Raw genomic sequence first — 13,956 nt, forward strand, 5'->3', positions numbered from 1 at the left:
GTGATAGGCATTTTCTTTAATTTAGCAAAAGTGCCTACAGATTATGAATTCAAAAGAACACTTCAGTATGTTCACTCACTTCCTCTTGTGTGTTATATCAGGTCGCTGTATTATCTGATGCTTTATTTGGCGATATGGATAAATGTGTAAAGTTGGTCCAGCTGACAGGTTATAGTAAGAAGTTGCATGTCAAGTATGAGCACTCCTCCCTGAGAAGAGCGGATATGTGAGTTCTGTGCAACTCTAAAGGATGTGGTCTGCTGCGAGATGAGGAAGGAGTGCACTGAACTCTGAATAAGCTCAATGCAAACAGCCCGTCGCCAGCTCTGGTACAGAAGAGTGCTGTAAATCTGGATTATTTCACCAGTTCTCAAGTCGAGAAGGAAGACATGAGTTTGTGAAGATGTACTGAGGAGAAAGCAAAGATGGAAGTGGAGGAGAGTGAATCAAGGACTTCCTGGTGTGGTATCTTTTGCATTTATTGATTAGCTTCTACACTGATTCTGCAAAGTGTTTTAATTAATGAGAGGAATCAACATTCACCCTAAATTTTATGATGTAGGGGGGTGGCTTCAGGTTTGAAGTTGTTCCATATCCAGCCTCTTAATGACAGAACTTGAAACCCTGCATATAACTGTTCTGGGCTAAATATTTGCTGCATCTTTAATGCTTTTATACAGCCTATGGTGGAAGAAAGTTAGCAGTTTTAGCACTACTACAACCGTCCGAGTAATGTCATTGAATAGAAACGAAAATCTTAAGTTTTTGCCTAAGACTTTTGTCCTTCATAGGTCTGGTATGTCAGGAGAGACTCATTCCGTCCTCTGTGACCATGCTGGGGTAAGCTACCTTTTATGTTTCATGTATGGTATTTTCAAATCCTGAAATCCAAGAAACTCACTTTTACATAAATTGCTGCTTTTAGAAGAAGAGAAAACAAGACCCAGTCCCTGAACCTGTGATCCGAATCATAGAGGTGAGTATTAATCTGAGTGGAATCATAATCATGTCTGTGTTTCTCAGTAACTAGCGGAAGTTAGTCAACCTTACCTTTGTGACCACAATGCTGAGTGCAGAACTGTGTTGTGATGTGAGCGTTCTGTTCAGCTGTGCGGCCGTAGAATCTCTCCGATTTCACAAACCTAGACATCTTTGTGTCACATCTCGTTGTTTTCCAGCTATTGCGATGGCTCGACATTTCAGATTTTCCTGATCTGCTGTGTCATGTCGTGTAGGCATATGGTACATTTTTACTGACGGTATTTTAGCACTTTTTCTCACTGTTGCTACATTAGATGTACAGCAGATGTGGTTTGTGGGGTAAAAACAGGCAGACATCTTGTATTCAACAACTGAGGCACACTTTCAACCTTCTTCCTCATTGAAAGACACACAGGAAATGAGCGATCTGCACCATGCAACGTCTCACCCTTCGCTACCGCTCTCTTTTTCCATATTCCTCACATCTTTCATGTGAAGTTCATTCTCAACTTTTTCCATTTATCAGGATGACGAGGAAGAGGAGGAAGATGAAATGATGTCGGACCACATGAAGGATTCAGAGGTGAGGTGTTCCCCTTTTACAGGTGCCAGGTGTGTGTTCAGCTGCTTGAAGACTCTGATAGGCTTCTGTGGAAACCCTCCGAAGCCTGATTTTCATATTTCAATGCCGATTTCTGTTCTAGGAACCCAGCAATAAAAGAGTGAAGCCCGTGGTGAAGTCCAACAGCCTAACAGGTGTCCTAACCCCAGTGAAGACCCCTGCTCTGAAACGCATTGGGATGTCTATTTCGGTAACAATGCACAAACATTCCTGTTGTTACACAAAATGACCAGCTAGTGACTTTTGAATGCAGACAAACAGCAACTTTTTTCTCTTTTCCCAGCGGTCGATTAGCTTTCGCACGGATGCTCGACCTTTGCCCCCGGCTCCCCTGCGTCCGCGCACAAAGGCCTCGTCATTCCCACGTCGGCGCAACAGCCAGTGCTGGAGCGACACTGTGGAGAGTCACGACCTCACCGCAAAGGAAATCAAACGTCAAGAGGTGTGTGGGGCAGTGGGCCCTCGCTGCAGAAAATCAACTTTCTGCAGCTGTTAATAATAACTATTCTGTCTTTATTTTTGTTGGCAGGGTAGGGGGGTAGGTATAGTTTAAGCTGTGGTTGCAATGTGGGTGTGATGACTAGCACCAGCTCTTCATTTCTCTGAAGCTGCATTGCAGGGGTATGATGAAAGAGGATGTGAGCTGGCACAGGAGGCTCAACTTCCTTTCCTGAACAATCAGCTGTGAGAGCTCATGCGATCTGTCCAAGCAGCTCACATTTCATGCAGCTGTGTTTGGGAAGTGTTTTTGTTTGCATTAACGTTTGAGGTAGTGTGTGCAGCCGCTGAACGGTTTGGACTCTTCTGCAGGTGATCTACGAGCTGACCCAGGGGGAGAGACAGCTCATTGACGACCTCAGTTTGGTCAAAAAGGTACTTGTTCGCCAAATGACTCCATTCTGAAAGAATATTTTGAACACACTTTAGTGTTTGATCATTTCAGCCATTTCAGTCTCTCTTACCTGATTTCTTTTGCCGCCAGGTGTACTATGAGCCCATGCTGAAGTTGGAAATTTTGACAGAGAGCGAGCTTGGACAAATCTTTGGTACTCTGGATTCACTCATTCCCCTCCACGAAGGTAAATCCTTTCTGATCTTTGCATGTTCTCGCCCCTTATCTCAGTCTCCAATCAATCGTGGGTACAGTTTTCCTTTCCTGATCATGTGTGTGCAGTTGCACGAGTCAGGCAATGGTTAGATACCATCATGTGCTGGATTTCAGTTTGATCGTATTCGGTTATTTTTCAGCAGAAATCTTTTGCAGAGACTTCCAGGCTAACAGGAAGTGTTAAACCTGGTGTGGTTTAGGTTACTGTTACTATTCTTATATACATCTTGAATTAAATGTACAGCTTTTTATACAACCAAACAAGGAGAGTGTATATTGATGGACTTTAGATTACATATTTCAGCTGATGTACTTCCTTTTTCAAGGTACGGGAAGTTGGATGAGTCCAATGTGATATCTTTTTTATCCTAATGTCTTTGAGCTGTAGTCATGCTGACCTAAGGTCAGTCTTACTGTCCTCTTTTTATGCCACGCCAGATCTCCTAGATCGTCTAGAACGGCTGAGAGGCTCAGAGAAGACAGTTGGGGAGGTGGGGCCTACTCTGTTGAATTGGGTGAGTGTCTCCATGGCAACCAAAGACAGCCCAAGAAGAAAAGAGCACATCCTTTGCTCATGCTGTTCTGTTCATTGGTGTACGTGCCCACAACACTCACCTCCTCTCTCATTTCTCGTCACAGTTCCCTTGTCTGGAGGCCTATGTCACGTATTGCTGTAACCAGGTGGGGGCCAAGGCCTTGCTGGATGAGAAGAAGCACGAGAAAAGAGTGGAACACTTCCTGCGCCTGTGCCAGGAGTCTTCGTTCAGCAGGAAATTGGACTTGTGGAACTTTCTCGATCTCCCCCGAAGCCGTTTGGTCAAATACCCTCTGCTGTTAAAAGAGATACAGAAGTGCACACCTAGCGAACACCCGGATGAGGACACGTTGCCCGATGCTGTGAGTTGGTGTCCGGTCATGCACATGTGCAGATTTACACTATTTACACACACATAATCATTTAGGTAATATATTTAATTGCTGAGTCCAAAAGATAGCCCTGTGGACTTTTGGACTGTGAACTCATTTACTGTGATTTGCTGCATGCGTCCTCTCATTATGTTAGATCTGTGAGAGCCCACTCACTGTCAGGGCCTAAACAAACACTGGTCGCTTTGGCAACAGACTGTGACCAATATCTGCATTGGTGGTTTGTGCAATTGGTGTTTGTCTTAATATGATATTTCTGATAGAGAATGAATGCTGCCCATTATTTATACAATCGCGGACACTAACACACGTTTCTCTTGGTCAACTGCAAATGAACTTTTGTCCGTCTTACTCTACAGATTACCACTGACAAATCCAAACTATTAAAGGCCCTGAAATGTTACGAACATGCATTATGTACCTGGCCTGTTGTGAGAGAAGTGTTGGATTCAGCTATAATTATAGGTGCCACGAACACTGGTTTAGAAGAATAAACTGAAAATGATCCTGTGGTGTGTAATTAGAAACTTGAAAATATCCATTTGGTTGGTGTGTAATTACATGACACCAAGGGAATCACAAGGAAAGTGAAATGGAAAACCAGTTAGTGCTTAGGGTACACTTCTGCCTGCAATATAGACTCTTACTTTGGAAATACAAAGCTTTGTTTGAAACTGCAAACTGTCATACCACATCTTGATATATGTTCTTTGTTTAGTCCTATTTCTCAAATGGGCTATTGGAACACTTTCTCAATGACTACAATGGCAGTTTAAAAATGTTTACTGATCAAAGCTTTGTTCTTCTCAGTTGGAGATGATCCATAGCATTGTGGCTGAGGTGAACAAGAAAACGGGCGAGGCAGAGTGCCAGTTCTACAGGCGAGGCCTCGTTTACCTCGAAGACAGCCAGAGACTATCGGAGATCCAGCAGTCCCGCTTCATCTACTGCCACGGAGAGCTGAAGAACAATAAGGGACAGGTACGTTTGACTCTGTCTTAAAAGTGCCCGTTGTCTCAAATACTGCTGAGTCACTTTGTTTGTGTCTGTCTTCCTGTCTGTCAGCGGCTGCATGTATTCCTGTTTGAGCTGGCTTTGGTGCTGACCAGACCGGGGGAGGGAGGGCATGTGTTTAACGTGTACCGGCAACCACTGCAGAACGCTTTGATAAATCTGGAGGAGATCCCAGATGGTGAGGCCGGTGGAGGAGGCACCTTCAGAGGAGCATTCACTGGGGGGAATGATAAAGGTAAAATGAATTCAAATAACTGACTAAAACATTGTTTTTTACGTTAAATGATGAATTACACAAATACATTGATGGCCTGTAGCTGGTGATTATTTTCATTGTGAAAGTCTTATTTCATTCCAAACGTTTACTTTTTCATAAATGAATTGTCAGTCTTTTTTGTTACAAGAATAAAGGAAATCAAGTGGCACAATTTTACCAGGACCAAACTGTTGACCAAATAATCAGCAGTTTCAGCACTGCACTGCATGCGATTAACCAGTGCATGTACAACATCCAACACCCCCTTTCACTGAGAGAAAACCATGTCGCCCCAACCACATTTCGTTGAACTGAAACCTACAACTTTGCTTTCGTTCAATTTCCTTCCTTCCCCTTTCTGTCTCCATCTTGTAGTGAAGAACTGCTTCCGTGTGAGCAGCAGAGGGCGCTCCAAAGTGAACCCCTACAGCCTGCAGGCCAACGACTCCTTCAGCAAGCAGCAGTGGATCACCTGCCTGCGCCAAGCGATTGTGCAGTCCCGAGACAGGACCTCTCAGACCAGCCAGTCGCCGCTCTCGCTTCACCTCGATCCCGCCCTGTGTCACATCGCCGAGCTCAGCCTCAGCTCGGACACGGACATGGCAGACCAAACTAGTCGCTGACTGTCAGACTGATCGCCAGGTGTCCTGTGGGTTCACCATAGATGACAGTAGAGAAAATAAATGGAACTGTTAGTGAAAAATATTTGTACTTGGACTGAACGGACTGTGAACAGTATTAATGAATGTGAATTTGCAATGGAAAATGTTTATGTTGTTGTATTCTAATAAACTGACACTTAAAAGATTGGTGAGGCACTCATGGGAAAGTACACAATGACATGTCTATGTATAGCCAACAAGATCTACAGAGAAAAGATTAGAGATGATTATCCTCCCTCCCTCCCTGTTTTTCACTCTCTCTGTCTCCCGGTCTTTCTCTCTGTGACATCGGTGACAGGGCAGGGGAGAGAGAGGTAGACTTTCAGTTCTAGCCCACAGTGAAACTGTAGACGTCCCCTTATGCATTTTTAACAGCTCAGCAGATGATGGGAACAGTTTGGTTGGGACAGTTTGTCCACAGATAGAACGGCCAAGTGATCAGGTGAGTCCAAATCGCTCGCTGTATCTGTTAGTATTTCTGTTTAATATTCCTATACTTGTCAGGTGTTACATGGAAACTTTGTTTGTTAGTTGTTACCTTTTACCTTCATAAACCGACCCTGGGATGGCATTGATTGGTTGTTGTGGTGCGTAATGTATTGTTGGTTACATAACAGAGTCTCTTATGTAGGTTTAGCTGTGGGTGAAGCTTGGTGCGAGAGGTCTAAAACAAAAATCATCTTTCTTTGTAGATGCATATGTTAATGTTCTTTTTATTCGTCAAGGTAGCTCTTTTAGATCGTGACTTTTAAAGGTCTCTTGCATGCAAAAGTTTCACCATAGCTTTTGTAAGGTGGAGCTGATGAACCAAATCAGATGCTCATTCACAAATGACCTGTTCTTTTACTCACAGCTGTGAATGTCGACCCCGTCATTCTCCTGGAAAGGCAGGAAACGACTCCATTGGGCTTCGTTACTTGAATAAGAGGGGGACTGTTTCACTTGGTCACACAGCTTACATTCTGCCACTGCATCCTCCTCACCAATTTAACCCGCATGTGAAAAAAACAGATACAGCTGATACACTCCCCCTGGGCTCGGGTACCACGAGGCTTACACGACTCTGGGAAGGCCTTCTGTCTGTCTCGAGCTCCCTGTTGATTGCCTCCGCAGACAGAGGTTTGCCATTATAATAGGATGCCTGGTTCCAGTGGCGTCAATGTGGAGAGCTCTTGTGAGGCACTGTGTCGAACGCTGGTGTCTCAGAAAGGCCTACAGAGAGAGACGGCCGACATCTCCCAGTCTGTACTCTACACATCGCTGATGGGTCTGCTTCTGGTCACTGACAATGAGGTGTGAACAAAACAACACGAGACAAACCTTCACTTTATCGCTCAAACCTTCACTTTATCGCTCAAACCGTCTTGAATGTTTGTCCTTAATGTGGATGTAAGAGGACATTCACAAGAGAAATGTAAACAAACAAAGAAATCACGTGAAGTTATCAAGACGCAATACACATCTACAAACACGTGTTTACGCACCTGTCAGCACTCCTTGTGGTCTCTAATAGGATGAGTGCTGGACACTGACCTTATTTTAGACTCTCTTGTTATGCTAATGGGATAAGAAGGCTAAATCTGTCCTGCCAAAGTTACACTCATGCTAACATGGCGGGGTTAATGCAGACAGACATGAGCACAGCCAGGGGTCAAACAGTAGGACACATAGCAGACAAACATGCAGGAACACACAGTGCACATTCACACGCAACAGATCTATAGATCTGCTTTTAAGGTTCAGGTGTCTCTTTGTTTTTGCAGAAAGAGCCACTCGCCTTGGGAAGTGGAAGGGTTGGCCTTAGAAACATAGGAAACACAGTGAGTGTTAAAAGATGACAGACGCAGCTTTGGAAAGACTTGCTATCAAATTACCAGAATTTGTTATGCATCATGATGCTGACTCCCCCTTTACTTTGTTTTTGTGTCAGTGTTTCCTGAATGCTGTGGTCCAGTGTTTGTCACATACCTGTGGCCTGCGAAACTATTGTCTCCTAAAGTCTTACAAGCATGAGAAGTTCTCAAAAGAAGACTCTAAGCTCATGGAAGGTATGTTTCTCTTTTCCGCCGCGCTCTCTTCCCGTGTCCTATTTTCACCTCCCCTCATTGCTGCCTGTCTTTCCGTACCAGCCTTCTCTCAGGTTCTGTTAGGCCTGTGGGACGTAAACGAAGGGGACACGGTTGTAAATCCTCGCCAGTTTTACAGTATTTTCAAAGAAGCGGTGCCTTACTTCAGTGGTTACAGGTAAGAATGTGGATTATTCTTTTTTTTCTCTCAAGGTTGATAGAACCTCTTCATAAAAGTTCGCCACAGGCGATGTAGCCTCTTTGCAAACACATGAAGGTAGCTGGGTTGTAAGACAATGCTACCAAACAATATCCAGGAAATGCATTAAAACATTCACTTATGGATCATCTGTGCCAGAACAGAAACTTTTTTGATACTTCTGTATAACGGTAACATGTGTTTCTGCCTCTGCGTTTAATTCAGTCAACAGGATGCTCAGGAGTTCCTTAGGTTCCTACTCGACAAGCTGCACACTGGAATAAACAGGAGACCCAACACTAGAAGAACTGGGAAGGAGCCTGAGCAAAAATATGTCAGATTTAGGTGTGCATAGGAAAAGAAAAATCTATTTTTCAAACTCTTCTGGCCACTCTCCTGACCACATTTTGCTCTCTGTCTCTCATTCCTGACCTTCTGTAGAATTTCGGAAGAGGCAGCAGCCACGTGGAAGAAGCACCTGGAGAGGGATGACAGCATAATAGTAGGTGAGGAGGGCAATCCAGCAATGGTGTTTCATCGGTCGAAAAAGGTTCGCAGATGGCAACCAGTGGTCATTTTTTCTCTCCTCACCTGACAGACCTGTTCTCAGGCCAGCTGCGGAGCTCGCTGCATTGCTCAGTTTGCTCGCACTACTCCAACACTTTCGATGTGTTCTGCGATCTGTCGCTGCCAATCCCCAAGAGGAGCTCTGGAGGGGGGGTGACCCTGCGGGAGTGCCTGGACCTCTTCTCTCAGGAGGAGAAACTGGACAAGGAGAACTCACCAGTGAGTTAACACAGAGAGAGAGCAGAAGCTACAGGCTATCACGTGTGTGTCTTTCGGTGTGAGCAAAGCTCAGTGACACAGACACTCTGAGCAGGGAAAGGGCATGTACCCTTCAAAAGTATTAGTTTCCCTCATTGCATGTCTGTTTGTTTAAATTGTGGCGTATAAACAGTACAGTATAAACAGCAGGCAACAGAAATCCCGTAATCGTCCCTAATTTTTATTTATTTTTTATCTTTTATCTTTTCATCATTTCATAAACAAAAGATTGTCTTTGTAGATATTTACAGTGGAGGAGGAAAACCGAACAACATTACAAAGCAAATTTTCAGCAGTCAACAATAAGTCAGAAAAAGTTGAATGGAATAATTATTAAATAGTTGAACAGATTAGTTATAGCTATTTGTTTATTTTTTTTTACTTAGTTCCTTTTTTTTTCAAAGGTAAAATTTTAATCTAATTTGGTTCATACAGCACCCATTTCGAACAAGTTAAATGTTATTCCGAGAGGCACACTGATGGGATTCGTAGATAAGTAATGAATGTATTAAACATGTTAGTGTATTTGGAAACATTTTAAAAGCGAGAGCTGTGTGTGTTTTCCCTTTTTTTCAGATGTGTGAGAGGTGTAACAGGCGTACAGAGTGCACGAAGCGGCTGTCCATTCAGAGGTTTCCCCAGGTTATAGTTATCCGTATCCTTGGCAACAACTATCATTTATGTATTGTATTATATTATATTATATTATATTATATTATATTATATTATATTATATTATATTATATTATATTATATTATATTATATTATATCATGGAAAAAAAAGAATGTTTATGTGTAAAAAAATGTATACTGATGCTTAACACTTCCGATCAGATCTGAATCGTTTTACAACATCACGGTGGTCTATCAGTAAAAGCACAGTGTATGTGTCTTTTCCACTCACCAACCTGGACCTTGGACCCTACGGCCCTGTTGACTGCGGTAATGGAAGCTTTCTTTTAGTTTGCGCATGCACATTGCTGATTTATACACCCAGAAGGAACTCCTTTGACACAGATGCTTGAGTTAACTGTGTGTGGCTCCTTGTCATGCAGCCTGTTCTCAACGGAAGGAAGTGATCAAATGTACAGGAAAGATTACACAAACTGGGCTTTTAACTCTTTGACACTTTTTTTGGACACTGGAGAGAACGAACAAGATTCCAAAAGCTTGTTCTGTGGGTTTTTGTTTTAAGAAATGATAGGTGAGTGAAACAGAAGAGATGCAGAGAACGAGATGATAACGTGCAGATTTACTGCTATTTCGTGGCAGAAAAATGATTTAATGAGGGAAAATGTCTAAGGATATAAACTTGCTCAATAAGTAGTTTTAACCGGGTATGATTGATATTTTTAACAGGCTTACATAACAGGCTATTTGAGTACTTCATAAATGATGAAATACATTGGAATGGAATGGAATGGTATACATTTTTAGAAAAATTTAACTATCTGCCAAAAGATATTCAAAGCAAAACGTACAGACTCCCTGGTCTAAAATCAGGGTAATCACATCAAAATAGATGGCAGTAGCAATTCCACTATTTAGATATCACAACCCTTTAACATGTAGAACATTCTTTTTTATGGGTCAGAATCAACGGTTTGGTACATCCCGTGGAACTGTAGAGCTCAGCAGTATACAAAGGGTTGAAAATATATACATCTTATAAAAGCCAGACAGTTCTACAGTAGCATTCTTAAGACAGATGATGAATATGTACCGTCCCCTCAGATTCAGCCAAATGCAAAAGTGACCGGAGGTTGCTTTATCGTATAGACTAACAATGACCCAAAAATATACTGAGAGAGCAACCTAGATTCTTTGAAGATAAAGAAGAGGGATGTTCTGCAGAGGCTGAGTCAGTCACTTCATGATCCTGACCTCATTGAGATGCATTTCACTTACAACAAACAACAACTAAAGACACCTGAAATTAAAGTATCACGAGGAAGGAAACATATTGATTGATGATGTCTACTGGTTCCAAACTTCAGCCAATTACTGCCTGCAAACTATTCGCAGCAAAGTGTTAGAATTAACATTCTATTTTCTGTATGGTTTTGCTAATTTTGTCCAGTCACATTTGGGAACCCGCGAAAGAGGGTACATATTAAAGAACCTTCATCCTACAGGGATATGAAATCTGGCTGTGTTAGTCTGGCTTCAATTTCATATGATTTTGGTGGGACTAACACGTCCACATGCATTTTAAAGCTCCATTTTTGGTTAGACGCGATGACAGTTATCCTCTTGCTAGTGTAAAGTAAACGTGTGTTGATATGTTTGCTATCGTGTTTGAGCTAAAAGCTGAGCTAATCGTAAAATGTACACTGTACAAACTGTAAAGGTAGCTGTGTTATTGTGACTGCCCACACAGTGTTAGATGCCATATTGTGTCCCTAGTTGGCTCTGAGGCTGTCTTTTGTTTGTGTGAAACCTGAATATGGTCAGGCTCTAAAATCCTATCATCTTATCACTGCAAATAGAAAAGAAAAACTTCATTATCAATATGGTGACTCAAAAAGTCCACTACACATGACTCCATAACATAAACACATAGCTGAATGCATTTGGAAGTATTAGAGTTAGTCTTCGTGATGGATTAACCAAAAAAAGAGGGGCTAGGTTTGGTGAGGGATCAGATTTCAGCACAATTTTGTTAATTAGCATATCTTGCATTCAGCGGCGCAGTTCAGTTACTCCCGTTACTCCATCTTTCTTTCTCTTTTTATTTCATTATAATCATCAACTGTAATTGCTTATTTGCACAGATAATCATCTCTAAACTTTGTGTTAACTAGCAACCCCTCAAATGTTTGCATATTATCTATATGAGCATTTTTTATTCTCTCCTTCAAACGATTATTAATCATGAACTTGTTGCACTCAAGTATTTTTGTATTTGTAGGTACTCTGAGAGACTGTCCATGTTAATTACTATGCTCAAACACCCTAGGGATTAACTTAATTTCTTAATAATTTCGTATAAAGAGTTATATATCATATATATATATATATGACTTTTTTAAAAATACAAATGCTAAATGAAATGACAGATAAATGAATATATCTTGAATAGGAATAGAAAAATACAACTGTCCTGGTAAAATTCTGCCCCCTTGTGGTGATCACTTTTGAAGCCCAAAACTACAAAATACAACGGGACCACATCCTGATAACTGCAACCAGAATGTGTTTTGTTGACCTGCTAAAAACAAATGTAAAAGTATTTCATAGTCTAAAAGTAGTTTTGAAAAATGGCTTGAATGTTTGTGTTCCTGTTTGTCTCTGCAGGCTCAGTTCTGTATGACTTATATGCAATATGTAACCATGCGGGGACGGTGAACATGGGCCATTACACAGCCTGCTGTTTCGATGAGAATGGTTGGTGCTTCTACAATGACGCCAGGTGAAACTTTCCCTGCATGCATAACATTAGGTTTTTACCCAAAACTCAAAGTTCTGACAACTGTACGTTGCAAGTTCTATGTGAAGTTTTGCACCGAGACGCCTTTTGCGTCATGCTGCAGCAGCTTCTCACAATTTCTCTCCATTTATCCACCTACAGCGTGACCCCACTCGCAGAGAACCAGCTTCAGACCAATCAAGCCTACGTGCTGTTCTACCAGCGCAGCAACAGCACCGCCACCGTCAGGAAATAGACCTGAGACTGGCTGAGCCAGGCAGCCAATCAGAACAGACTTACTTCCAGTGTCCATAGAAACGAATAGAAGAAGCAGTGCTGAAACCCGAACGTCGACAGTGAAAACTTTCAACGAGCGCGACCTCAAACTACTAGGAGGAGGAAGAGAGTGAGAGAGACAGACAGAAGCCATGCTCACTTTTACAGAGCTTACATCTTGGCCGTGCTTTTGACTCACCTCAGTAAGAAAACTGAGACAGCTCAGACAGACTGTAGTCTCAAGGGTTTCTGTGCCGTAGTTATCGAGCGTTTGCACGTGTCGGCCACCGTATGATGTGCTTGCACATGATGCAGAGCTCTTAATGTACGATAATCATTCATGCTTGCTGATATGAACCCAAATTAACAAAAATGAATTTAGAACATTTTAGATGGAACATTTCACGAAATGCGACATGCAGTTGAATGAAAAAAAAAGTCAAATTATTCGACTTTGGTTTTATTTCTAAGTGATAAAAGAGTGACCCACAAACTTTGCAGCAACCACACATTAAAACGAGATGTTTTTCTTTTAAATGCTGTTTAAATGATGTGCTGTTATATCTTATCAAGTAAATTTGAAAAAATGTGGGAGTTGTGGCAAGATCGAGAGGGTGTGTTTTCAGACAGGAGCGCTGACAGGCAAAAATGAAAGTGCCTGCAAAAAGAGCTGCGGGACAGATAACCCACACTGGAGTGGCCGTGCAGCATTGACGCACAGAACTTGTGTACTTCAAACTGTCATCAAGAAAAAAAAACTCATCCTGGAACCTCATCATTCAACATCTGAAGCTTGAAAAGCAACACCTGGAGAAGCCTGAGGTGTTTTGGAAACGAGAGCTATGGACAAATTAAGTTAAAATAGAACTCTTTGGTCATAGTCAACAGAGGAACATTTGGAGGGGTCCAGGGTTCTGAAACTTCAGCACACGCCACAATTACTACATATATATAAATTGAATCAATATGTTTTAATAGAGCTCTTAGTTGTTCAGTGTTCAGGCTGACTTTATAATTGATATTGATTTTATTAATCAACCTAAAGACCAGTGCTGACCTGCATTTACAGGCAATCCCGAGTTAATTATGACCTAATGGGTTACCAGCAAAATGATTGTCTAAAGTTATTATGAGACAGGTAACTGGGTCAGTGCCACGACTACTGCTTATTTTTTTCTAATAAGAAAAAAAAAGTTCAAGCACCGAAAATCATCACTGCACTTATCAAGTGCATTTCATGCGTGGCTGATCTTTGTTATGTTGTTCATGAGACTTGCATTTACCTCTTTTCCTTAAAATGAACGAAATATCACTAATTGTCTCATGGGTGCTCGTGGAACCCCCTTTAATCTAGAGTTTTTATTTTGTTTTGTTTTTATTTTTTTTTTAGCTAATTTTGACCTATGCAATAATCACACGTTAATGTAATACATTATCGAAATCTGAAACATACCAAAGTCTCAGTGTTTGTGTAAATGTATCTGATAGAGAATAAAGCTGTATCTTTATTTGAGATACGTTGAATTGTTTTATTTACTTTTAAGAACTAAGAACATACAAGCATCCATACAACAGGATTTAAGGTTAGACAGCTCTATGGAGGTCAACAG

General features: G+C 41.7%; 2 protein-coding genes across 2 annotated transcripts; both read left to right on the forward strand.

The window, feature by feature from the left end:
* The first annotated feature begins 236 nt into the window (after positions 1-236).
* Positions 237-5,715, forward strand: arhgef3l (Rho guanine nucleotide exchange factor (GEF) 3, like). Its single transcript, XM_075476847.1, has 13 exons — positions 237-460; positions 792-840; positions 926-976; positions 1,508-1,564; positions 1,686-1,793; positions 1,887-2,045; positions 2,414-2,476; positions 2,586-2,682; positions 3,150-3,226; positions 3,351-3,608; positions 4,449-4,619; positions 4,704-4,887; positions 5,284-5,715. The coding sequence occupies exons 1-13, from the start codon at positions 426-428 to the stop codon at positions 5,529-5,531; spliced, it is 1,557 nt and encodes a 518-aa protein (XP_075332962.1). The 5' UTR covers positions 237-425; the 3' UTR covers positions 5,532-5,715.
* An 89-nt stretch (positions 5,716-5,804) lies between these two features.
* Positions 5,805-13,830, forward strand: usp21 (ubiquitin specific peptidase 21). Its single transcript, XM_075476848.1, has 12 exons — positions 5,805-6,012; positions 6,424-6,863; positions 7,334-7,390; positions 7,501-7,618; positions 7,700-7,814; positions 8,061-8,180; positions 8,277-8,341; positions 8,434-8,621; positions 9,237-9,315; positions 9,496-9,603; positions 11,959-12,073; positions 12,233-13,830. Exons 2-12 carry the CDS (start codon positions 6,708-6,710, stop codon positions 12,324-12,326), a joined length of 1,215 nt encoding a protein of 404 aa, XP_075332963.1. The 5' UTR covers positions 5,805-6,012; positions 6,424-6,707; the 3' UTR covers positions 12,327-13,830.
* Positions 13,831-13,956: the final 126 nt, after the last annotated feature.

The sequence above is a fragment of the Odontesthes bonariensis genome, chromosome 10 (genome assembly GCF_027942865.1).
Source record: "Odontesthes bonariensis isolate fOdoBon6 chromosome 10, fOdoBon6.hap1, whole genome shotgun sequence".
NCBI classification, from domain to species: domain Eukaryota; kingdom Metazoa; phylum Chordata; class Actinopteri; order Atheriniformes; family Atherinopsidae; genus Odontesthes; species Odontesthes bonariensis.